At 36.7% G+C, this 24152-nt stretch overlaps 1 protein-coding gene across 9 annotated transcripts; it reads left to right on the top strand.

The window, feature by feature from the left end:
* Positions 1 to 1479: 1479 nt before the first annotated feature.
* On the top strand, positions 1480 to 19889 carry LOC106667354 (period circadian protein). Of its 9 annotated transcripts, none has more exons than XM_014395243.2 (24): positions 1491 to 1724; positions 8191 to 8280; positions 8340 to 8417; positions 8490 to 8646; positions 9924 to 10026; positions 10189 to 10286; positions 11914 to 12100; positions 12148 to 12369; positions 12433 to 12618; positions 13685 to 13839; positions 13902 to 14168; positions 14234 to 14352; positions 14424 to 14546; positions 14659 to 14790; positions 14862 to 14982; positions 15042 to 15319; positions 17431 to 17540; positions 17636 to 17769; positions 17845 to 17922; positions 18760 to 18848; positions 18925 to 19030; positions 19104 to 19271; positions 19333 to 19464; positions 19549 to 19889. In XM_014395243.2, the coding sequence occupies exons 1-24, from the start codon at positions 1666 to 1668 to the stop codon at positions 19651 to 19653; spliced, it is 3297 nt and encodes a 1098-aa protein (XP_014250729.1). In that variant the 5' UTR covers positions 1491 to 1665; the 3' UTR covers positions 19654 to 19889. The 9 variants fall into 9 exon arrangements, with proteins under 9 accessions (XP_024080861.1, XP_024080858.1, XP_024080860.1 ...); XM_014395245.2 differs by having other exon boundaries at positions 1493 to 1724; positions 14877 to 14982; XM_014395244.2 differs by having other exon boundaries at positions 1493 to 1724; positions 12160 to 12369.
* Positions 19890 to 24152: the final 4263 nt, after the last annotated feature.

The following is a 24152-nucleotide window of genomic DNA, read 5'->3' on the forward strand; positions in this document are numbered from 1 at the left end:
TTACACTCTTAAATAAAACGATTCTCTCAACTGAGGTTAACTAAAGAACTAGGATAAGTATAACAAACTAGGCTGCAGAGCTTGGGGATAACCAAGCCGTGCTTTCTACAAACCATGCTTCCTATTAAATCATCATCAATGACATACTACACCCTTAAATAAAATGATCTACTCAATTAAACTGAACTAAAGAACGAAACAGAACAATAATCTAGGCTGCAAAGCTGGGGTATTACCGAACTTCCTATCAATTCATCATCATCAATGACCTAGTACACTTAAATAAAATGATCCACTCAATGAGGTTAACTAAAGAACTAGGATAAGTATAACAATCTAGGCTGCAGAGCTTGGGGATAACCAAGCCCTGCTTCCTATCAATTCATCAACATCATCATCAATGACCTACTACACTAAAATAAAAAGATCAACTCAATTGAACTGAATTAAGGATCTAGGAAAAGGAGAATAATCCAGGCTGCAGTGCTTGGGTAATACCATCATCAATGACCTACTACTGAAAGGACGCAATTGAAGTAAACTAAAGAACTAGGAAACCAGACCTACAGTGCTTGGGGAATAACAAACCATGCTTCCTATTAAATCATCATCATCATCATCAATGACCTACTACACCCTTAAATAAAATGATCCACTCAGTTGAACTGAACTAAAGAACAAGAAACAGAACAATAATCTAGGCTGCAAAGCTGGGGGATAACCAAACCCTGCTTCCTATCAATTTATTATTATCATCATCATCAATGAGCTAGTACACTCTTAAATAAAATGATCCACTCAACTGAGGTTAACTAAAGAACTAGGATAAGTATAATAATCTGGGCTGCAGAGCTTGGGGATAACCAAACCCTGCTTCCTATCAATTCATCAACATCATCAATGAGCTATTACACTCTTAAATAAAATGATTCTTTCAACTGAGGATAACTAAAGAACTAGGATAGGTATAATAATCTAGGCTGCAGAGCTTGGGAATAACCAAACCCTGCTTCCTATCAATTCATCATCATCATCAATGACCTACTACACTTAAATAAAAGGATCGACTCAATTGAACTGAATTAAGGATCTAGGAAAAGGAGAATAATCCAGTCTGCAGAGCTTGGGTAATACCATCATCAATGACCTCTACTGAAAAGAAGGATTTATACAATTGAAGTAAACTAAAGAACTAGCAAAATTACAATAATCGAGGCTACAGAGCTTGGGGAAGAATAATAATAGTTTATCCAAACTTAGTGGAACTTTCTTGACCTTTAATCTCACGAACGCGTGTCTTTGACCAACCAAGCTCTAGTCCTTAGCATTAGACTTTCCTATGATATAGTACCTTTCTGTAGGTATAGAACAGTAGCTGTTGTGAAGATTGCAACAATAAAAATAAAAAAACAATCGTAGTAAATTCTATTTCAGTTTAGATCGATCGGCTGTCGACCGAAGGGGTGTCCGTCCACCCCAAAGCCGACAACCCCCCCTCGTCTAATTTTAGCCGTGTGCTCTGCAACCCAAAATTACGCAACGACGGGGTTTTTCACGTGGCGGCAGCGCCTGCCCCTTTCTCCCCCTTCCCTTTCACTTCCCTTTCTCCTTCCCTTTGTGGCCCCAGTCGAGGAAAAACTGAAAAAGGCCAGAACTGGGGAAGACATGGACCAAGGAGCCAGCCCCAACAGCAGCGACATGGACGTCGATCAGATCAGGACAAGGTGGGAGCCGAATTATTTTTTTTATGTTTCCTTCCAGTGCCCTGTGGGTCCGCTGTGTCACGCTTCGACTCAACCCCCAACAACATACCTCCATCCAAAACACCCCCCATATATCACACTAATCATAATTAATTAATCAATTTGATCACAGATTAAATCCAAGAATCAAAATAAGAAAAGGGTAAACAATTGTTTTAAATCGCGATAAATGAACAAAATTCACATCATTAAAAGAACTAATCTGAAGGGAAAAAACCAAGGTTATAATAAATTTTTTAAATTATTATTATTCGAAAATGTTATGAAAACAGGCTTTAGATTTTTTTTCGAGGAGGCGAGAGGTAATGGCAGACAGTCAAGAGGTATAAGGAAAAGGGAAGAAATGTTGAGTGAAAGGTGCGAGTGTCCCCCCTGCGATTGAGTGATGGTGGTAGTGACAAGAGAACGTTGTTCAAATGGCAGTGCCGTGGAAAGAGGGAAAATGAGAATGAAAGAGCGAAGAAATAAAGTTGGGGAGAGAAGGTGAGACTTCCAAAGAGGAGTAGAACAAGAGAAAAATCTGCATTTGCGAGTGTGCGAGAGAGAAGTGGAGAGAGAAAGAGATGGAAGAGACAAAATAGGAGAGAGATGGAAAAGAGAGTGATGAGAGATGGGGGAGAGAGAGATGGAAAAGAGAAAGAAATATGAGGGAAAGAAAAGAGAGATGAGAGAAAGGGGAGGGAGAGAAAGAAAAATATTAGAGAGAGAGAGAGAGAGAGAGAGAGAGAGAGAGGGAGATGGAAGAGGGAGATGGAAGAGGGAAAGAAAGAAAATATGAGAGAAAGGGACAGAAAGAAGAGAGAGATGAGAGAAAGAAAAATATTAGAGAGAGAGAGAGAGAGAGAGAGAGAGTGAAGAGTGAGTTAGTGTGAGAGAGTGGAGAGAGAGAAAGAGAGAGGGAGAGAGAGAGAGAGAGAGAGAGAGAGAGAGAGAGAGAGAGAGAGAGATGGAAGAGGGAAAGAAAGAAAATATGAGAGAAAGGGACAGAAAGAAGAGAGAGATGAGAGAAAGAAAAATATTAGAGAGAGAGAGAGACAGACAGACAGAATGAAGAGTGAGTTAGTGTGAGAGAGTGGAGAGAGAGAAAGAGAGAGGGAGATGGAAGAGGAAAAGAAAGAAAATATGAGAGAAAGGGACAGAAAGAAGAGAGAGATGAAAGAAAGAAAAATATTAGAGAGAGAGAGAGAGAGAGAGAGGGAGGGAGGGAGATAGAAGAGGGAGAGAAACGGACAGAAAGAAGAGAGAGATGAGAGCAAGGGGGAGAGAGAGAAAGAAAAAGATTGGAAAGAGAGAGATGGACTGAGTGAGTGAGAGAGGAGAAAGAAAGAAAAGATGAGAGAGGCAGAAAGAAGTGTGAGAGAGAGATGAGAGAAAGGGGAGTGAGAGAGAGTGACTGAGTGAGATAGAGAGGGAAAAGAGAGGAGGAGCGAGTGAGAGTAAGTGAGTGAGAGTCGGGAGAGAGCGAGAGAGTGAGATCCGGTAGAGTGAGGGTGAGCGAGTGAGAGAGGGGGCGAGTGAGAATGAGTTAGTGAGCAAGTGAGTGGGAAAAGAGTGAGTTAGTGAGCGGGCGAGTGAGAGAGAGAGAGAGAGAGAGAGAGAGAGAGAGAGTGATTGAGTGAGGTGACAGAGAGGGGGAGCGAGTTAGAGTGAGTTAGTGAACAAGTGAGTGGGAAAGAGAGGGAGAGTGAACTAGTGAGTGAGTGGGAGAGTGTGAACGAGTGAGTGAGTGAGTGGCAGAGGGGAGAGTGTGAACGAGTGAGTGAGAGATAGAGAGAGAGAGTGTGTGTGAGTGAGAAGATGAATGAATAAATTAACGATTTATTTATCGATCAAGCAAGAATTAGTGACCACCAACATCTAACGCATATTTACAATAAAATAAAATAACTCTACATAGTTTATACATTTTTTTTAACGAGAGCGATACAAACAAGAGTGGTGTTATCGTGTCACCCTGATGCACCCACATTTTCACAATTTTTAAAAAACATTTGTTTTCCTCGTGTGCTTATTGGTCTAAATGACTCATTTATTGCCATGCCAGCGTGTTGTTTTTAGCCAAGTTCTTTAGGACACCTGACTCATCAGGTAACAATAGTAACAATTATTATTATTACTGTTTATACATTTAATTTCTCATTTCGCGACAAACCGTTTTGACGAGGAGGAGGTGGTTTATAAAATAAACAATTACACTAGACCTCCTCGGTTTTGATCGTTGCATAACGGCAATGCTGAGGGGCCGAGCACGTGTCGGCGACGCATGCCGAGAAATATGTGATCTCGTCGCAATTAGTTATATAAAAATACAAAAAACAAACAACTACGGATAAACATCGTCAAGTGGGTCCAGGCTTTTATTTACTCGATCGTTTAACCCACCTTTTAAACTTTTAAAACAAAATCACGATTTGCAAACTGGGCCAGGTTTATCGGCGAAGAAAACGCTTTTTCTTCTTTCCGGCTTATACCTTGATTCGACAAGAATGTGTTGGGGGAAAAAAGGAATAATTTAGGGTTTACCGATTCAGTATTGTTCAAGGCAGTCCTATGTGGATGGAGCGATCCGCTACTAATTGGATCAGTACTGCTTATTCGTAATATCAGTGGTCCTATTGGTCCGCATGAGTACCGTTTATTTATGGCATGGCTAGCAGGATTGAGCCACCACGCTTCCACGACTGATCCGGATCAGTACAGTTCATTCATGACACTAAAATTAGGATAGAGTGGTTTTCTACTGATCCGGATCAACACTGTCCATACATGATTACACAACTAGGATGGAGTGGTTTTTTACTGATCCGGATTAGTGCTATTCATTTATGACATTACTGACAGAATTGAGCAATCACTACTGATCTGGATCATTACTGTTCATTCTTGACAACACTGGGGGATTGAAGGATCACTACTGATCCGGAGCAGTACTATTCATTTATGACATTACTGGCAGGATTGAGCAATCATTACTGATCTGGATCATTACTGTTCATTCTTGACAACACTGGTGGGATTGAGGGATCACTACTGATCCGGATCAGTACTGTTCATTTATGACATTACTGGCAGGATTGAGGGATCACTACTGATCAGGATCATTACTGTTCATTAACGATATCACTGGTGAGATTGAAAGGTTCACTATTGATCCGGATCAGCACTGCTCATACATGACTGTGAAACTAGGATGGAGTGGTTCTCTACCGATCCGGATCAGTACTATTCATTTATGACATTGCTGGCAGGATTGAGCGGTCACGACTGATCTGGATTCTGAATGTTGGGATTGAGTGGTTCTTCGAAGAAAAAATTTCATCTCTTAAAAACTTAATTATGCCAATTTGTAGATATATTTAAGTCTGTTTTGCCCTGATGGTGGCCGATAAAATAGGTCGAAAGGACGGCAGAAACAATTAAATTTGCTTTTTCATCCAGACCATACAGTGATCAAGATTATTCGTGAGTCCAGCTAGGATTGAGTGGTTTACTACCGATCCGGATCAGCTTGGTTCATCCATGGCATTACTGGGCAGTGGGATATTCATGACAGTACTGCTAGCATTCATTAGCCTCCAGAGCATTGAAAGGGGTTCGGTAGTTGTTCTGGGTTTGTCTGTATGATGAAAAACTCCTAAAAACACCTTCATTGTATGCACTGCAGTTATCACATTTTCTTGTCTGAATCTATTCAACCCCAATTTTTGTTGTAGACGAATTAGAAAAAGTATTATTGAGAATGATTTTGTCAGTTTTTCTTGGGTGTTGCAACCGAGTAGATGTCTCTTAGCGGATGCAGTGTCAAGGTGTATATTCTTAAGAACATTGAAACTGCTGTATTTTCGAAAGAATTTTTAATAATCCAAATAGTTGTCGCTTCAGTGTGAAGAATGCCACTAGTGACTAGGTTAGAGTATAACCAAGCTGCCTATTATTGTGTGTTTCACGTAATGTGATCAAAAGTATCATCTATAATTTTTGTGTGCCTGGTTGATTATGCATTTATCTAATCTTATAGATTGAAAAACCTATTGGAAAGTTTTTTAAACATTTTTCCCAGTGCAAAAAACATCCGCATGTTGGTATTCAACCTGACTTTTCCGACGGGATGAAAACCGTTCATAAGTCATCCCAGAAATAATTCTCGTGTCAAACGTGAGTAATAATAGTACAAAAGAGATAAATAAAAATCCGGGAGATAAAATGGTTGTCGTTGTCGAAAACAGAGCCACTCGTGGTTTCCATCCCTCATCCGGATCGGCTATTTATACCCAACTTTAACACTTGTATTTTATTTTTATTCTTTTCTGTTTCTAATCCTCTTTAAATAGACAAGAGTTGGATCGATTATTGTTGATTGTTAACGGCTTTCTTGGAGTTTATCAAATAAATTCGATCCAAACTGAACAGTCCTTGACCTAAAGAGCACGACTGGATCGGTTGATTCTAAGGTCAAGTACGTTACATCCATAGCCGTGTGAGTATTTTCTTACGGTATGTGATAGTGACAACGGATTGCTTTTGGGGAACTAAACTACTCTTTGTATTCCGCACTAGTGACTGGAGTCTGGATGTTTCTGCATTCTTTGCAGGGCTTATACACTTGCACCTTGAGCTAAACTTAACTGTTTTAACACGTTCTCTGCGGTTGACGCCAGGTTGGTCGCCAGGCGTTTTAAGTGAATGATTTCACCAGGCGTTATAAGTGAGTCGTTTCACCAGGCGTACGAAGCCAGATTGACTTCTTAAGTGAGTCGTTTCACTAGCTTCATGAGTGACTCGTTTCACCAGGCTTCATACGTGAGTCGTTGGATCTGGCGTCTTGAGTGAGTCGTTTGACCAGGCGCCATAAATAAGTGGTTTTACCAGACGTACGAAGCCATGTTGTCGTCTTAAGTGAGTCTTTGACCAGGCATCATGATTGTGTCGTTTGACCAGGCGTACGGTGCCAGGTGGGCGCCTTTAGTGAGTCGTTTCACCAGGCTTCATCCGTGAGTCGTTTGACCTGGCGTCTTGAGTGAGCGTTTCACCAGGCGCCATAAGTGAGTCGTTTGGCCCGGCGACATGATTGAGTCGTTTGACCAGGTGTACAAAGCCATTTGGAGTCTTAAGTTGAGTCGTTTCACCAGGCGTACGAAGCCAGGTGGGCGTCTTAAGTTGAGTCGTTTCACCAGGCGTACGAAGCCAGGTTGGCGTCTAAGTAAGTCGTTTCACCTGGCCTCATGAGCCGTTTGATCAAGCTCTCAGTTCATTTTTTATTTTTGTCGAATGCTTCCGAGATCTTTGAACCACCCAGAATTTGTCGGAAATAGTGATTGTCCTAAAAGGTGCTGGTTGACCCGAAGTAGTCTGAACCAATACTCTAAAAGGAGTAAATTAAAGGTGGCTCGTTTTAGATTAATTTTCAGCCATGAGAGGCTCATAGGGTCTCGTCGATATGGAATCCTTTCCACTGTCGGTTTTTTCCCCGGGTACATCACGTGGCCGTGGAACGTGCCTCGCCACACCAGCGCAACGTCTGTCGCCCGTACTTTCTCATCTTTCCGATTTGTCACGTAACGAGGAAAGAAGGGTGTCAAAGCGGGAAAACGGGCCATAAGGAAGCGTTCTTTTTCCGCAACCCTCGTTTGGGTTTTTTCCGTTTAAAATTAAGCGATTTCTCCCTTTTCCTTTTTTTAGTGTGTGTTTGCCTATATATATTTATATTTAAAATTCGCAAAGGGTAGATTTTTATGTAACGTTCAATGTTAAAAAAAAATCTGAACTGTTAGGTAACATCCTCGTAACTCCTTGTCAGTTGGACATAAACTTACCAAGTTTTAGGTATAAAATGTAATAATAAAATAATGTCTCAAGCTTTAAAACGCGTAGAAAAATGAAATAAATAATAATTATGCAGGCGGAGTAACGGGGTTCGCTATTCTTGCCTTTTCTTCCTGGTGTATTATTACATTTTCTAAAGTGCCGTGGGATACTCTTGTCCTGGGTCCGCGTGGTCTCGCTCGCCCCGACTATATTTAGCAGACTCCTTTGGTATTACCTAAAATACCGTCTGGTCCGGTCAGTTTTAAGACTTTGAGGCCTGGCAGGGTTGAAATTATGCAACAAAGAGGGGTTGGGCCCTTTTACCCGGAATTTTTAGGGGATGAAATCGTAACCGCATTGGGTAACGACGGACCTAGGGGTGGGACTGAAATTGTTTATGTTTATGTAAGCTTTTTTTTTTGGACAATGCTGGAAGTAAAAATGGAGGATAAACAATAAACAAAAAGACTATTTATAAATACAAAGACATTGTAAACCAACCACTTTTTTTAGTAACTTTTTATACTGGCTGAACAGATCCAAAAAAAAATCACCCCTTTAAAAATGCAAACTATAAATAAACAATTTTCTTTTTTTTATATTAAACTAGCATTTTATTCAGGTCTGATGTTGAAGAAACAGCCACACATAACACAAAAGTGTCCGATTCCGGATATAGCAATAGTTGTAGCAATTCACAATCTCAAAGAAGGTAATTTACAAAAATAAATTTTTTTTTTAAATTGTTTGCAATAAAATTTTTTTTTAAAGCTCCGGTAGCTCGAAATCGAGGCATAGCACGTCGAGCGGAAGCTCGGGCTATTGCGGGCGAACTTCACCTCTTAACATGTAAGCATTCAAGAAAATAAAAATAAAAATTATATTTAAAAAAAAAAATTAATCCACTTGTCCGTGCAACAGTAATGATGGAGGTGCCCAGGCGAAGAGGAAGGAAAAAGAACACAAGAAGAAAAAGAACAAGAACAACAGCAGCGCGTCATCCGTACAACAGCTACTCGTCGAAGAGGCGAACAACAACACGCCACAGCAGAATGAAGACGACAAGAACGGCAATCAGGTAGACAAAGAAAAAAATTATTTAAAAAAAAATTTTTGGGGGGTGTTGGGATGATAGTAAATTGCCCTTTTATAAATTAAATGGTGCTGTAGAATTTAAAATTTCAACCCAACATAGTAATGTAAATGTACAAATGTAAGTTGAATATTAAAATTTTAACCAAGGCTAATTTTGAAATTTTTATATTCAACGTTCAAATTCCGTAGGAGAAAGAGAAATCTCTGTATTATTAATTTTTCCTCCCTTGATTTAGCATTTTCCCAATAAAATTTCCCAGTTTAAAACACCACCGGCCTAAATGTATATAAATTGGCCATTAAAATCCTGTTGGTTAAATAAATACTTTTATACTGTATGATGAGATTCGAACCAAGGATTGCCAAAGCGGCAAATGCAAAACAGGCTCCCTGACTATTATACCACTGGTCCATTAAATTTAACTTTCAGAGTTATGTAAGAGGGTTTAACATTCAACTTTGGACTTAACAATATTTTTTTCATCTTATCCTCTGTTAAAAATTCATGGATTACGCTAGGATTCGAACCCAGGATAGCCAGGGTGGCCAAAAACAAGTCAAATTCCCTAATATGATGACACTGGTCCATTAAATTAAAGTTTCTAGTCATGTAAGAGGGCTTAATGTCCAACTTCGGACATAACTATGTTTTTTTCATAATATTCTTAATTAAAAATTCAAGGGTTACACTGGGATTCGAACCCAGGATAGCCAAGGTGGCCAAAAACAAGTAAGATTCCCTAATGTGATGACACTGGTACCCTAAATTAAAGTTTCCAGTCATGTAAGTCCAACTTAGGATTAATAATATTTTTTTCTTATTATTCTCAATTAAAAATTCACAGGTTATGCTGGAATTTGAACCCAGGATAGCCATGGTGGCCAAAAACCAGACATATTCCCTAACATGATCCGCTGGACCAGTAAATTTAAGTTTCCAGCCATAGAGGACTTAGAAAATAAAGACTCATTGGGTATCCAGGGGACAAACAATTTTACAAGTTTTTTTTATATTATACTCAATTATAAATTCATGGGTTATGCTAGGATTCGAACCCAAGATCATCAGGTTGGCCAAAAATGAGTCAGACTCCATAATCCACTCTCGGCACGATTGTACATATTTTTATTTAATCCTTATAGTCTTTCCCCCTTAAAAAAAAATCTCAGTTTGATTCAATAAGAGAAGACAAGATTTTTTCCCCCTTAAAAGATCTGTACACCGGTATTAAGAACACGGAGAATTATCTTTGTTCGCAGTTGATGGACACTTCCGTCCTACCTATCGACAACGATGTTTTGCAGATCGCCATATTGTCCCAGACGTTGTCGTCGATGAAGAAGATGAAGCACCAGATACTAGGTATGTGGAATTGATGTAAATATGACAATTGAAAAAAAAAAGAGGCGTAAGTATCCTTCCGATCCCTCGACACAATTTCTGACTGACACATCGAAAAAAAAAAAAAGACAAAAATTCTCACCGTCCATCCAGGACAATTTCACTCTAGATCTGTTTGTCCAGATGAGAGCGCAGGGTCACCGGGGGAAACACCAAATTTGCCTATCATCGACATTAATCTGGACCAGCTAGCATCAGGAATAAAACAAGAATCCCTCGAGGTACGATAAAAATAAATGACTAAAATTTATATTTTCCCTTAAAATTCAAAGCAAAAAATAATAATTTTTTTTTAATAATGAGAATTTTCTTAAAAGGAAAAGACAAAAAATGTTCATTTTTCTCTTTTTTTCGTTTGTTTATAATCTATACTAAACAATTTTCTGATGGAATTTTCTTGTAGGAGAAGAATTACCTTCAAATGCCCACTTTTTAGGTAACGTAAACCAAAAAAGAACAAAATTAATGTTTGATTTTTTTTATTTTTATTTTATTTGTTATTAATTTAGTTTCTTATTTTTCTGGAAAGGATATCATCCAGATTCATAGTTATTCGACAGTAATGAATTCTTTTTGGTTTGTTTCCGATGGCCAGGTGAAATAAAAATACCTCCCACTGTTTTATTTTAGAATAATAAACAATTGAATAATTGCACTAATTTTAATTCTTAAATTAAATTAAGAAATGGCCAGTGTAAATAAAAAATGAGGCATTACTTTTTCCTTGATATTTTAGGTTAAATGAACTTAAAACTTTTAATTGTTTAAATTAGTAAAAAAAAAAATACCAAAATAAAATCAAGTGGCGTTTTTTCATTAAATTAATTTATTTTATTTCTTATTATAAATTATTACTAGGTTGTTTGATTGACATACTAAAAAATATAAATAAATAAAAATAAAGTAAAATCAAAATTACACTAACCTTTTTTTCCAGTACAGGTTATGAAAACAGTAGTCTTGGATAAAATTCAAAGAAAAATTAATTAATTAATTTTATTTATTATTAAATGTTACTACATTGTTTAATTGACATCCTAAAAAATATGAATAAATAAAAATAAAGTAAAATTGAAATTACGCTAACCTTTTTTCAGTTCACATTATGAAAACGGTAGTCTTGGATAAAACTCGAAGAAAAATTAATTAATTAATTTTATTCATTATTAAATTATTACTAGATTGTATGATTGACCCCACTTCCTAAAAAAAGAAGGTTAAAAATAAATTTTTAAAAATTATCTAACCTACTAAACTACTATTAACTAATTAAAACTAACCTTTTTTTAGTTCAGGTCATGAAAACAGTAGTCTTGGGTAAAAGACAAAGAAAAATAAATAAATTTATTTTTATTATTATTAAAATTTTACTAAATTATTTGATCGACACCACTTTCTAACAAAGAAGATTAAAAATGAATAAAAATAAAAAAACTAACCTGCTAAACTACTACTAAGTAATTAAAACTAACCTTTTCAGTTCAGGTCATGAAACAGGTCATGGGTGAAACTCTGAAACTGAAGTCAAGGAAAAAATGATTTATTTGAACTAAAATATATGAGAAAAGACATGCCCAATTGAAAAAGCAATTTTTCAAAGTAAAAATTTATGTTTGGTCAGATTTAAAACCATTAACCCAATGGAAAAGTGTGTTTTACTTTATAATTTTTAGAGTTTTTAGAGTAGCTATGAGATTTGACAACTGAAATTGCCTCAGTATATTTGTAAAGAAAAAAAAAATAGTACTGAATTTTTTGTTTTATTGATTGCTTTCTGACTAGGGGACTTGACCGTCCCCGGCCTTACATTATAAACAGAATTCCGTTCGCCTTCCGGTTGGGTTACAGGAAGATGAGCTCAAAATAGTAGTATCGATGTCAGATGGGGTAGTTGTCTTTACGTCTGGATTGGCGACAGTGCTCGACTACCCGAAGGAGATGTGGTTGGGCAGGTCGTTGATTGACTTTGTCCAGCCAAAGCACAGGGCTACGTTCGCTGGCCACATAACGACAGCAATCGCCAATCTCAGGCCAGGTTAGTTAAAAATTACAAAGTTATATCTAAAAAAAAAATTAACATAGTATTTGATGCAGGAAGCAACACGAACCAGAAAAACGTCTTTTTCTGCTGCCTCCGCATGTACAGAGGGCTCAAATCCACCGGGTTCAACGTCAGCGAGAAAAGCGTCCCGTATCTCCCATGCCAACTGTCGCTCACGTTTCAAGAGCTCACTGCAAAAGGTGAAACCGTCGCTAAGGAATACCTCATTATAACCGCCACACCGGTCAGGTCCGCTTATAAATGTAGGTGGCAAGCATTTTCCCCGACGGTCGGACGAGACTCATCCACTCCATTCTTTCTCGCAGATCCCGTCGAGACAAACGTTTCGCCCAAGTTCATGACGAGGCATTCGGCCAGCTGCCAGTTGAACCACCTCGACCCTGAGGTATTGCCTTATTTCGGTTATTTGCCTCAGGATCTGTTGGGCAGGTCCATACTTGATTTTTACCACCCCGAAGATCTGCATTTCATTAAAGAAGTCTACGAAGCAGGTAGCTATTTATTTATAATCTCGTACAACACACCAGTGATACATTACAATACATGTACACAAAAAAAAGTTCGCTAAACTTCAGTCTTTTTACAAAGTCCCAAAGCTTTTTTTTTTCCAAGGACTCCCGTGTGTATCCTTCAGACCGGGGCTTTTCCTCTCCAAGGAATCTTCGCCAACATAAGCATTCTCACCAACACATGTTGACTGCTGTCCCTTCTTCCAGGCAATATCTACCACTCTGAGTATATATTCCTCTGAAGTCAGCAATCCAACTATTATTCTAGTTCTGACATGTCCTAGATTTAGTAGTTTGGTCGTACCTTTGGTCAACACTTTTCCTCTGTCCTCCGGTTCCCATTGTCTGATGGATCCATGTTTTTGGTATTTTGGTATACCACAAAAGGGTCAAATGGTGATCTCAAGGCAATTTTATCAGTTTCCTCATTGTCCCTTTGCCCAGTATGCCCTCATATACAAACAAGGTTAATTTTCTTGTTGTCCACACTGTCTGACAGGCCTTGTTGCAATCCAAAACAGCTCTGGAAATTTACCACCTAAAACTAAATGTTTTACAATTAATTTTTTTTAAATCCAGGGGCCAAGGTAATTACCTTTAGTGCTGCCTGGCACTGTTCAATACCACCCCATAACTCATCAAAAACCATAAATTTTTCTTGACTTTACAATACCACCCCATAACCTTTCATCATAAATCCATAACTTTTCTTAACCTACCAATACCTTTTCATAAAAAAACCCCATAAAATTGTATGATTCCACCCCATAACTTTTCATTAGAAATCCATAACTTTTCTTAATGTACCAATACCACCCCATAACCTTTCATTTAAAAAACCTAAAATTTTCTGATACCACACCAAAACCATTAACCAAAAAACTATAAATTTTTCTTAACTTTCTGATACTACCCTATACCGTTCCATAACAACTCATAACTTTCCTTAACCTTACAATACCTCCCCATTACCTATTCCCACAATTTTTTTTTACTATTATTTATTACAATTCAAGTTAAAATATAATTTTGTATGTTTTTTCTCCAGTGATGAAGGAACAAGGGCATCCTTTTCGATCGAAACCTTATAGGTTTAGATGTCAGAATGGAGATTATGCTTTAGTCGAAACCGAACTGTCATCGTTTATCAATCCCTGGTCTAGAAAGCTGGAGTTTATCATTGGCCAGCATTCAGTTTTGAGGGTACATAAAAAAAAGAGATTTCTCATTTAATTGTTTTACAATTAATTTTTTTTTAAATCCAGGGGCCGAGAAATCCTGATGTAGTGACGCCAGTCAGCATCCCTGAACCACTTCAGATATCGGCTGAGGTGCTCAAAGAGACGAAAATTGTCCAGGAGGAGATCAAATGCCTCTTGAATGAGACGGTCGTCAGGACATCGGAAACGGCGAAACAGCAGGTGTCGAAAAGGTGTAAAGACTTAGCCGCATTCATGGAAAACCTTATGGACGAGATTACAAAGCCTCCAGATCTTAAAGTCGATGTACCTATTGAAGAGCAGAGCTTTTCCGTAATTAAGAAAAAATCACTTTTTTTAAATCATTTTACTCTTTTAATTTAATATTTAACTTTTAGGAACGTGACTCGGTCATGCTCGGTGAAATATCGCCCCATCATGACTACTATGACAGCAAATCATCTTCAGAAACGCCACCCAGTTACAACCAGCTGAATTACAATGAAAATATTCAAAGGTAAAGGGAGAAAATATAAAATTTGAAAATTCAATTATGTTTGAAATGAATATTTTGTTCTATTTTTAAAGGTTTTTCGAGAGTAAGCCAAAGACGACACTCTCTGAGGAGTCCGCTGATCCAAAAAATGGTAGTGCCATTGGTGAAGGGGGGAAAATTTCACCGGTCATTAATTTGAGCACAATGTCCAAGAGGTCGGTTAAAAAATAAATTAATTAAATAAATTAAATTAAATAAAAAACAGAAGCTCTCTGATTATTTTAAAACAACATTTTATTTAATTATTCAAATTGATTTTTAATTCAGTGGCGGTTCAGGCACCAGTCCTTGGCAGAGCACGGAAAGCCATGGAAATTCAGGCGAAACGACGACGAACACGTCGAACAACACGCTGCAGAGCTGCAAACCGCCGACTTTGACGGAACAGCTTCTTATACGGTAAGTCTGCCAGGATGAAAAGAACAAAAAAAAACCATAAAGAAATGCAATTCGTTTTAAAAAAGACCTAGTTGTCTTCTTGACAGGCACAACGAAGACATGGAGAAGCAGATGGTGCAGAAGCACAGGGAGATGCGGAACAAAAGCGACAGGGATTCCAAAGTCAAAGAACGCCTCAAAGACAAAGTTCAGGTTTGTTTATTTTTAAAATAATAAAATAACAATAATAATAATTTTCATCAAAATTCTAGGATATGTCGAAAGGGTGTTTCAATACAGAAGAGCAGCTTTGCTGTCCTTCTTCTGGCCACCATGGCCTTAAACGGAGTGGAAGCCATTCGTGGGATGGCGAGCCTTACAAATCGATAAAAGCCAGCCACACGAACAACGGTCAGACTCAGGCTTCTTCAAGCGAGCAGACTGCAGCTCTGCCGCAGCCGTCCAACCCGTCCAAACCAAAAGAGACCAACCAGCCGTCTCTATGGCCACCCTTCAGTGTCTCCCTCACACCAGTACAATCCTCAAGGCAGTAAGACTTTTTTTTAAGTATTACTAAACTATCGGGTTGTCCGGAAAATAATGCAGGATTTTAAGTTTTCATTAAAAAAAATCTATATAAAATATTCTGTTTACGTTTACAGGATTACTCATTTGTATNTTTTGATTAAAGAACATTGCTTTAAAGTAACTAGTTTCTTTTTTTTTGTTTAATACCAAAATCCTGCATTATTTTCCGGACAACCCAATAGAATGATTATTTATGCCAAATTTTTGAAAACAAGTCATAGTCTTAAAATTAGAGTCACATAAAAACTTGAAATAGTATTAAGCTGATTTTTCCCCTACATATATTGGTATCATCCTCGATCATCCTGGTCTATGGTCTACAAATTTATGCTTAGTAATGATTTTAAAAAAAATTTACCACCAAACGTTTTTACTTCCTCAACCACAGTTTCAACTTTTCTGCACTGAATTTACAGGGGCCTGGTTGTTTTCATTCACTAAAACTTTCTAAAACTCCGTGTGTCTGCTGAACAACTGAGAAAATCTAAAACAGAAAAAGAATTACATACTATTCATAAACACCACAAACATTTTTAATTTAAACCTTCCAATACCACCCTATAACCTTTTATCATGATCCATAACTTTATTTAACCTCTCAATTCCGCCTAATAACCTTTCAATACAACCAATAACCATCCAATACCACCCCATAACCTTTCATCACGATCCATAACTTTACTTAACCTCTCAATACCGCCTAATAACCTTTCAACACAACCAATAACCATCCAATACCACCCCATAACCTTTCATCATGATACATAACTTTACTTAACCTCTCAATACCGCCTAATACCACACTATAAACTTTCATAACAGCCCATAACATTTTCTTAACCTTTCATCGCAATCAATAAGTTTTCCTTAACCACGCCATGAACTTCCTAACATTTCATAACTTTTAATCAATCTTTCATCAAAATGCATAGCCTTTCCTTATCGATCCAGTAATGATAATCTGACAATGTAATCATTATCATATAAAAACTTGAATCACCTTTTATATTTTTTCTTTCATTTTAAATTGAATCTATTGTTTAAAAAATAAATAATTTTTAAGTTAGACCTTTTTTTATCGTAATAAAATTATAAATTTTATAGTTTATGCTTATGATATGGTAAGAAGAGTTCATGCTAAAAAAATGTAACAGGGTAAGAGACACAGATTAAAAAGAAAAAAGAAATTAACAGTTATATTGAACCTCAAAGTTACACATTATATTTTGTGTCGATTAACTCAAGTTGAGGCAAATACCGATCAAAAATTCAATTGTAACTTTGCACATTCGGGAAGAACATTTTTGGATTAAATCGAAGGCCGAATCGAAAGAACAGAGAGTGATAAATTCGTGACAGATTCAGGGCGGAACGGTGTAAAAGAAATTCGTGTGCACAACCAAAAAGTTCAGCGTGAGAAATATTTTTTTTTAATACTTTATGTTGTAGAAGATATTCAAGATCACAGCAGGCGAAGGGAAATTCATTCACATTTCAGACAAATACATTCTAAAATTTACTTGATATAACAGGGGTATTTCAATAATAAAAATAATTGTAGTGATGAAGAATAAATTGTAGTGATGGTAGAATAAATTTTGAAAAGACTTAGCAGTGTAGAGTAATAAATTAAACAAATAAATCATAGAAGAGAATAGTAGGGTTAAAGGTGAAATATTTATTTAAATTATCATTTAATTGATGAACTCAGTTAATTCCGTGAAATTAAGGAAAAATTGAAAATAAAACCAAATTCATTAGGGTTAAAGCAAATTTCATTATGAAAAGAAGTTAGCTATAAGATTGTTATTATTATAGTTTAGATAATTACATTATATTTATATGTAGGAGAATAAGAAATATTCATGAATAATAACCAATAGACATGGAAAAAAAAAGATAGTTTCATCAAGGATTAAATGCAGAGTAAAACCATAGAACCGGGTTGGTGTAGGATCGATGCGAGTCTAATAGTGGGTGGGTAAGGGGTTAAGAAAAAAAAGTTCAAAAATCCTCAGACCACAATTGTAAAGGCAAATGGAAACAAATCAAGAGAAAAACTTAACTTTTTAGAGATTACTCAGGATTTGCGAGTGCTTTAATGCCCATGTATTACGTTACGAACCCCAGGCCCGAAGGAGCGTCGCCGTACCACCAACACCCGGCCTACTTGACACAACAACGTAAGTTTAAAAAAAATAATAATAGTAAAATAATGAGAATAATAAAAATTTCTAAAACATCATTCTTTTATTTTTCTTTTGGGGAAAATCTCCAGTCCAATACGTCCCGAGTATGCTGTACCACCCTATAATGTTTGGCACGCCGCCGATGATGTACTCACCTTTGACCGTCTACCCTTCTCCTGTTTACCCAGGGGCAAATGGCGAACGGACCACCCTTCTACAGCAAGTATGTTGTTTTATTTATTAAAAAAAGATAAAAGATATTTTATTATAGTTTTATAAAAAATTAATTGATGTTTAGACAAGAACGGCGGCTCAGGGGACATCAAACAAAGTCGAACATGGCAGCCAGCACAGCCAGATGGCTGCAACGCATCAGGTAAAACCCATAACCATTCATAACAATCCATAAATTTTCCTAACCTTCTAAAATCACCTTATAACTTTTCATAACCCATAACCTTCCAATACCACCCCATAACCATTCTTTGCAATCCATAAAATTTCCTTAACCTTCTAATACCATCCCATAATGATTCACCACAAATTCAAATTTCCTTAACCTTCTAATACCACCCCATAACCATTCTTTGCAATCCATAAAAATTCCTTAACCTTCTAATACCATCCCATAACGATTCACCACAAATTCAAATTTCCTTAACCTTCTAATACCACCCCATAACACTTCTTCACAATCCATAAAATTTCCTTAACCTTCCAATACCACCCCATAACCATTCTTTGCAATCCATAAAATTTCCTTAACCTTTTAATACCACCCCATAACCTTTCATCACAATCCATAATATTTTCTTAAACTTCAAGTACCACCCTATAACCTTTCATCACAAATTCATAAATTTCCTTAACCTTCTAATACCACCTCAAAACCCTTCATCCCCATCCATAAAATTAACTTAACCTTCTAATACCCCCTCATAAGCCTTCTTCACAATCAATAAAATTTCCTTAACCTTCTAATACCACCCCATAACCCTCCATCACAATCCATAAAATTTTCTTATTCTTCCTATACGACCCCACAACCTTCCATGACAATCAACAACTAACATTAACCTTTCAAAAGCACCCCATAACTTATTATTAATCCAATAATCCTTAATTTATCCAATAACCGCCACCTTAACCTATCCTAGCCTTTTTTAATATAAATAAATTATTAAACAAAATAACCAAGGTTGTTGCCCAACAGGATAAAACTGGTTTATTGAATGAGAGGATACAGGTGAATGCGAGGTCAGATCAGAAGACCGACCCGGAAGCCGATTCCACAGAAACTAGGTGATTTGAGAAACACGAAAATAAATTAAATAAAATTGTTTGAAACTTGATTTTGATCATTTGAATTTTACTACAGCGTGCCTTGCGATGATAGCAGCTACCATTCGAGTTTCTATTCTTTCCTGAAGACAGACAAATCAGACAGCAGTCTCAAGAGTTCATCGGAGAATGACAAAACCGAGGTGAGTGTTGGGAAAAAAGTAATAATTAATATATAAGGATTAAGGGTTAGACTAATTTTTTTTGTAAATGTAGGAAGTTTCCTGGCCAACCAGTAGCAAACCGAGGCCAATAAGGAAAGTCGCCCCCTGGGTCGAAGACATCAACGTCACTCCTGAATTGATTCTCAGGTACCAACTCGAGGAAAGGGAACTCGATGAAGTCCTAAAAGAGGACCTTCTATTGCTTGAAAGGATCCACCAGGTAATTAATTAATTATTTATGAAAAATGTATATTATTTAATTAATCGATTTTTGTTTTCAGCCTAATTTAGTCAATGATCAGCTGAACCAGATGTACATAGATTTAGAACTCGAGGGACTTTCCAAACAGCTTACACTCGAGGAGCTGAGCAGTTCAAGCGAACTGAGCAATGACGAAGCTAAACCGACATCGGTAATTAAAAAAAAAATAAAAATAAAAAATAAAAATAAAAATAAAAAAGTTTAAAAAAAAATAAAAATACATATTTTTTCACAGTACTCGGCTCAACAGAAGAAAACCCGTTCCTACATGGAGTACGACAGGATGACCATTCTTTTTGAAGAAGATGCCCCAATGCCTCCGCCACCACTTTCAGCCTAAAATCCAGTGCCTAAGGAAGAACACACACAACCAAGGACTGTCTGTAAAAAAACAAAAACTTGTCCTTTTTGCAAACGTGTACGACGGCTCGCCCAAAATAGTGCCTATTGTTTCTAAGTTTAAGAGAAAGAAAATGTGAGAGAGAGAGAAAGTAAGAAAGAGAGATAATCACAAAATTCAATATAACAATATTGCTTGATCATCTCCATGTACATTAATAAAAAAATTTAAACAAATATTTACATTTTTATTCCTATATTTTCATTTATTTCAATATTTTTAGGTTTCTACTTAGGTAATAAGAAGTAATTTAGGGTTTTCTTCCATTTTTCTTCTTCCGCAGGCTAAGTTTTCCCGTCTTCTGCCACTTCGACAACCCAGCATTTGCAGGTGAAGAACTCAAAATGGAAAAATTTCAACCGATCCGCCAATATCTGAACACTTTCAGGCTTCTACTGATCTAATAAAAAATATTTTAGAGTTTTCTTCTATTTTTCTTCTTCTACATGCTGAGGACATTAATTACAAGTCTTCTACCACTTCGACAACCCAGGATTCCAAACGAAAGAGCTCAAAATGCAAACTGATCCAACTGATACTCCAATATCTGGATCCTTCCGGGCTTCTACTCGCCTAATAAAAAATATTTTAGGGTTTCCTTCTATTTTTCTTCTTGTATATGCCGAGGGCATTAATTACAAGTCTTCTACCACTTCGATAACCCAGGATTCAAAGCAAAAGAGCTCAAATCACAAAAATTCCAACCGACCCTCCAATACCTGAACACTTTCAGGCTTCTACTCATCTAATAAAAAATATTTTAGAGTTTTCTTCTATTTTTCTTCTTGTACATGCTGAGGGCATTAATTACAAGTCTTCTTCCACTTCGACAACCCAGGATTCCAAATCGCAAACTGATCCAACTGATACTCCAATATCTGGATGCTTTTGGGCTTCTACTCAATTAATAAAAAATAATATAGTGTTTTCTTCTATTTCTCTTCTACTAGGGGCTTTAATTAAAAATCTGCTGCCATTTCGACAACCCAGAATTTCAAGGTAAAAGGTTCAAAAAGCAAAATTTCCCACAAACCCTTTGATATTTCAATATTGTCAGGCTTCTACTCACCTAATAAAAACTATTTTAAGGTTTTATTCTATTTTCCTCCTTCTAAAGGCTGGGGGGCTTTGATTTCAATCATCTGCTACTTCGACAACCCAGAAATACAAGCAAAACAGCTCAAATTTATCTTTAAAAAAAAGTTTTTGTATTATAGTTCTAAAATTGAGTAATTAAGTAATTAAACAAAGTATAATGCAACATGAAATATTTACAAAATTCTTTAACAACCCTTAAAAAAAATAATAAAATAAAATAAAAGTAAGAAAGAATGTTAATTTTAATATGTAATTTTTAAAAAAATTAAATAAAATCAGATGACACTGCTGGTCGTGGGCCAACACATGATCTTTATTCATCATTACATAGTTAATTTTTGAAGCATTCACACACAAAATTTAATAGAATCCCTTTAAAAAATTAAAAATAAATAAAAAAACATTTTCACTAAAACTTGTTAAATAAAGGGATTAATAATCTCCGTTTTGACATGGATAACGTTTACCTGGAATCACCAGACAAAGCGATAGACGAGAATGAGAACTTATGTGACAAAGTGTGGGAGTACAATTTGACCGTCGAACCCGCTCAGGGTTACGTGCCTGAGAAGCCGGTGAGCCAAAACTGCTTCTACTGTTGCCAGGGTGCAGCCGGAGAGGGTTGCGGGTTCAAGGCGACGTCCAACCCCGTCTTAAGCACCAGTCAGGATCAACAGCAGAAGACTGACGCTTCCAACTCGGCCGTACACACCTCGTTATCCGCATATTCGATCAGTCCGACTAAGATATCTTCGACCCCGTATGGGACGATGAGGGCAAATAGGGGCTACAGCGCCCACAAGCAGAACTTAAGACCTCCATACGCCATCGGCATGGGAGTGGAAACTGTAAAAGAGCCTCCTTACAACGTCGTCGGTGGGAAACTGCATCGCGTCTGCCCTTGCAGGAGGCAGAACGGCCTCCAGGACTTCTGCCCGCTCCTCAGCTGCCACAACCACACCGACTGCCTTGGCAGATTCGCACGTAGGAAGACCGACCTTAAGCCAACCGTTTGACAGCCGGTTTTTGACAACATTGTGTCTGTCCTTTTAATATTTTGTCTCACCGTCCTTATTTCATACATTTTCAATATCAATAAAACTTAAAAACAATCTTTTCCTCTTTTTATTGTTACATTATTGAGTGATTGAGAGAGGGAGAGAGAGAGAGGTAAGAGCTGTTGAATGAGCGAGAGAGTGAGTGTGAGGGGAAAAAGAGAGATGGTGAGTGAATGAGTGAGAGATTGGTTGATTAACTATTTAGTAATTAAAATACATGCAAAAGTTAGGTCTCTAGGACCTTTCTTACACTTAACGTATAATTCCAATTATAAAATTTATTTACAGTCACATCTGACATAAAATAGAAATAACAATTGGTTGTAAAATCAACAATGAAGTAAACGACTAAAGTGAGAGAGTAAGTTAAACTTATAAGTTATATTTTTATACTGAGGATGTTATTGTTGAGTAACATCACAAGAATAAATAGACTCTGGCTAAGTAATGTAAATGTAAATAAGTACAAAAGTATAATACAAGTTATATAAACAAAATTAGATTTTTTATAAGATTCTTAAAAACTAGATTAGGAAGGAGAGAGAGAGAGAGAGAGAGAGAGAGAGAGAGAGAGAGAGAGATAGTGAGATGGCGAGTGAGTGAGTGAGGGAGAGAAAGAGTGACTGAGAGAGACTGAGTGAGTGGGTAAGTGAGTGTGATTGAGAGAGGAGAGAGTGGTGAGTGAGCAAATGTGTGAGCTGTTGAGTGAGAGAGAGAGAGAGAGAGAGAGTGAGGTGGTGAGTGAGTGAGTGAGGGAGAGAAAGAGTGATTGAGAGAGACTGAGTGAGTGTGATTGAGAGAGGAGAGAGTGGTGAGTGAGAAAATGTGTGAGCTGTTGAGTGAGAGAGAGAGAGAGAGAGAGAGAGAGAGAGAGAGAAAGAGAAGAGAGAGAGAGAGAGAGAGAGAGAGAGAGAGAGAGAGAGAGAGAGAGAGCATTTGATTGATGGTTTTATTTAATCAAGCATAGTTCGGTCTCTTGGACCTTTCTTTCACTTAAAGTGAGTTTTACAGTTTACATTAATTCTGAATTAGACTTTTTTGGTCTTTACAACGTATTTTACAATTATAATTTATAATGAAGAGAAAGGAAAAAAAATCGTTTTTGTTTTGTTTTTACTAACAATTTGACAATACATTTTTTAATTTATTTTTTTCTTTTTGTTATGATTTCATAACTTTTTAAGACATATGTATCAATGGGGTGAGAGCTGTTGAGTGAGTGAGTGAGAGGGAAAAAAGTGATTGAGAGAGACTGAGTGAGTGAATGAGGGAGAGAGAGAGAGTGAGTGTGTCAGAGAGAAATTGATTTGATTGAAAGTCTTTTTTTTAAATCTCACATAGTTAGGTCTCTTGGACCTTTCTTACACTTAATGTGAGTTATATAGTTTACATTATAAATTTATTATGATTTAGACTCATTTAGTCTTTACAATGTATTTTACAATTATAATTTATAATAAAGAGAAAGAAAAAAGAAAAAATATTTTAGGGGTTTCTTCTATTTTTCTTCTTCTACTAGCTAGGGGCATTAATTAAAAATGGTCTGCCACTTCAACAACCCAGGAATCCAGGAAAAGGAGTTCAAAAAACCAAACTTCCCACTAATCATACAATATTTCAATATTTTCAGGCTTCTATTCATCTAATAAAAAATATTTTACGGTTTTCTTCTATTTTTTCTTCTTCTAAAGGCTGAGGGCTTTGATTACAATCTTCTGCTACTTTGACAACCCAGAATTACAAGCAAAAGAGCTCAAAAATCAAAAATTTCAATCGACCCTCCAATACCCGAATACTTTCAAGCTTCTACTCACCTAATAAAAAATATTTTGGGTTTTCTTCTATTTTTGTTCTTCTACAAGCTAGTGGCATTAATTAAAAATCTCCTGCCACTTCAACAACCCACAATTCCAAGGAAAAGGGTTCAAAAAGCAAAATTTCCTACTAATCCTTTGATATTTCAATATTTTCAGGCTTCTACTCACCTAAGAAACAACATTTTTATTAGGTTTTCTTCTATTTTTCTTCTTCTAAAGGCTGGGGGCTTTGATTCCAATCTTTGCTACTTCGACAATCCAGCATTACAAGCAAAAGAGCTCAAAAATCAAAAATTCCAATCGATCCTCCAATACCTGAATACTTTCAAGTTTCTACTCACCTAATAAAAAATATTTTAGGGTTTTCTTCTATTTTTGTTCTTCTACAAGCTAGGGGCATTAATTAAAAATCTTCTGCCACTTCAACAACCCAGGAATCCAGGAAAAGGAGTTCAAAAAGCCAAAC

The sequence above is a fragment of the Cimex lectularius genome, unplaced genomic scaffold (assembly GCF_000648675.2).
Source record: "Cimex lectularius strain Harlan isolate CLEC.00 unplaced genomic scaffold, Clec_2.1 scaffold10, whole genome shotgun sequence".
NCBI lineage: Eukaryota > Metazoa > Arthropoda > Insecta > Hemiptera > Cimicidae > Cimex > Cimex lectularius.

What these genes read in the sequence shown, in the direction of transcription:
- LOC106667354 (XM_024225090.1), top strand. Translation starts at nt 1,666, where the DNA reads ATGGACCAAGGAGCCAGCCCCAACAGCAGCGACATGGACGTCGATCAG. An exon ending in GCCTCAAAGACAAAGTTCAG is followed by an intron (nt 14,983 to 15,041) that starts GTTTGTTTATTT and finishes TCAAAATTCTAG; the next exon opens with GATATGTCGAAAGGGTGTTT. An exon ending in AGATGGCTGCAACGCATCAG is followed by an intron (nt 17,923 to 18,759) that starts GTAAAACCCATA and finishes GTTGCCCAACAG; the next exon opens with GATAAAACTGGTTTATTGAA.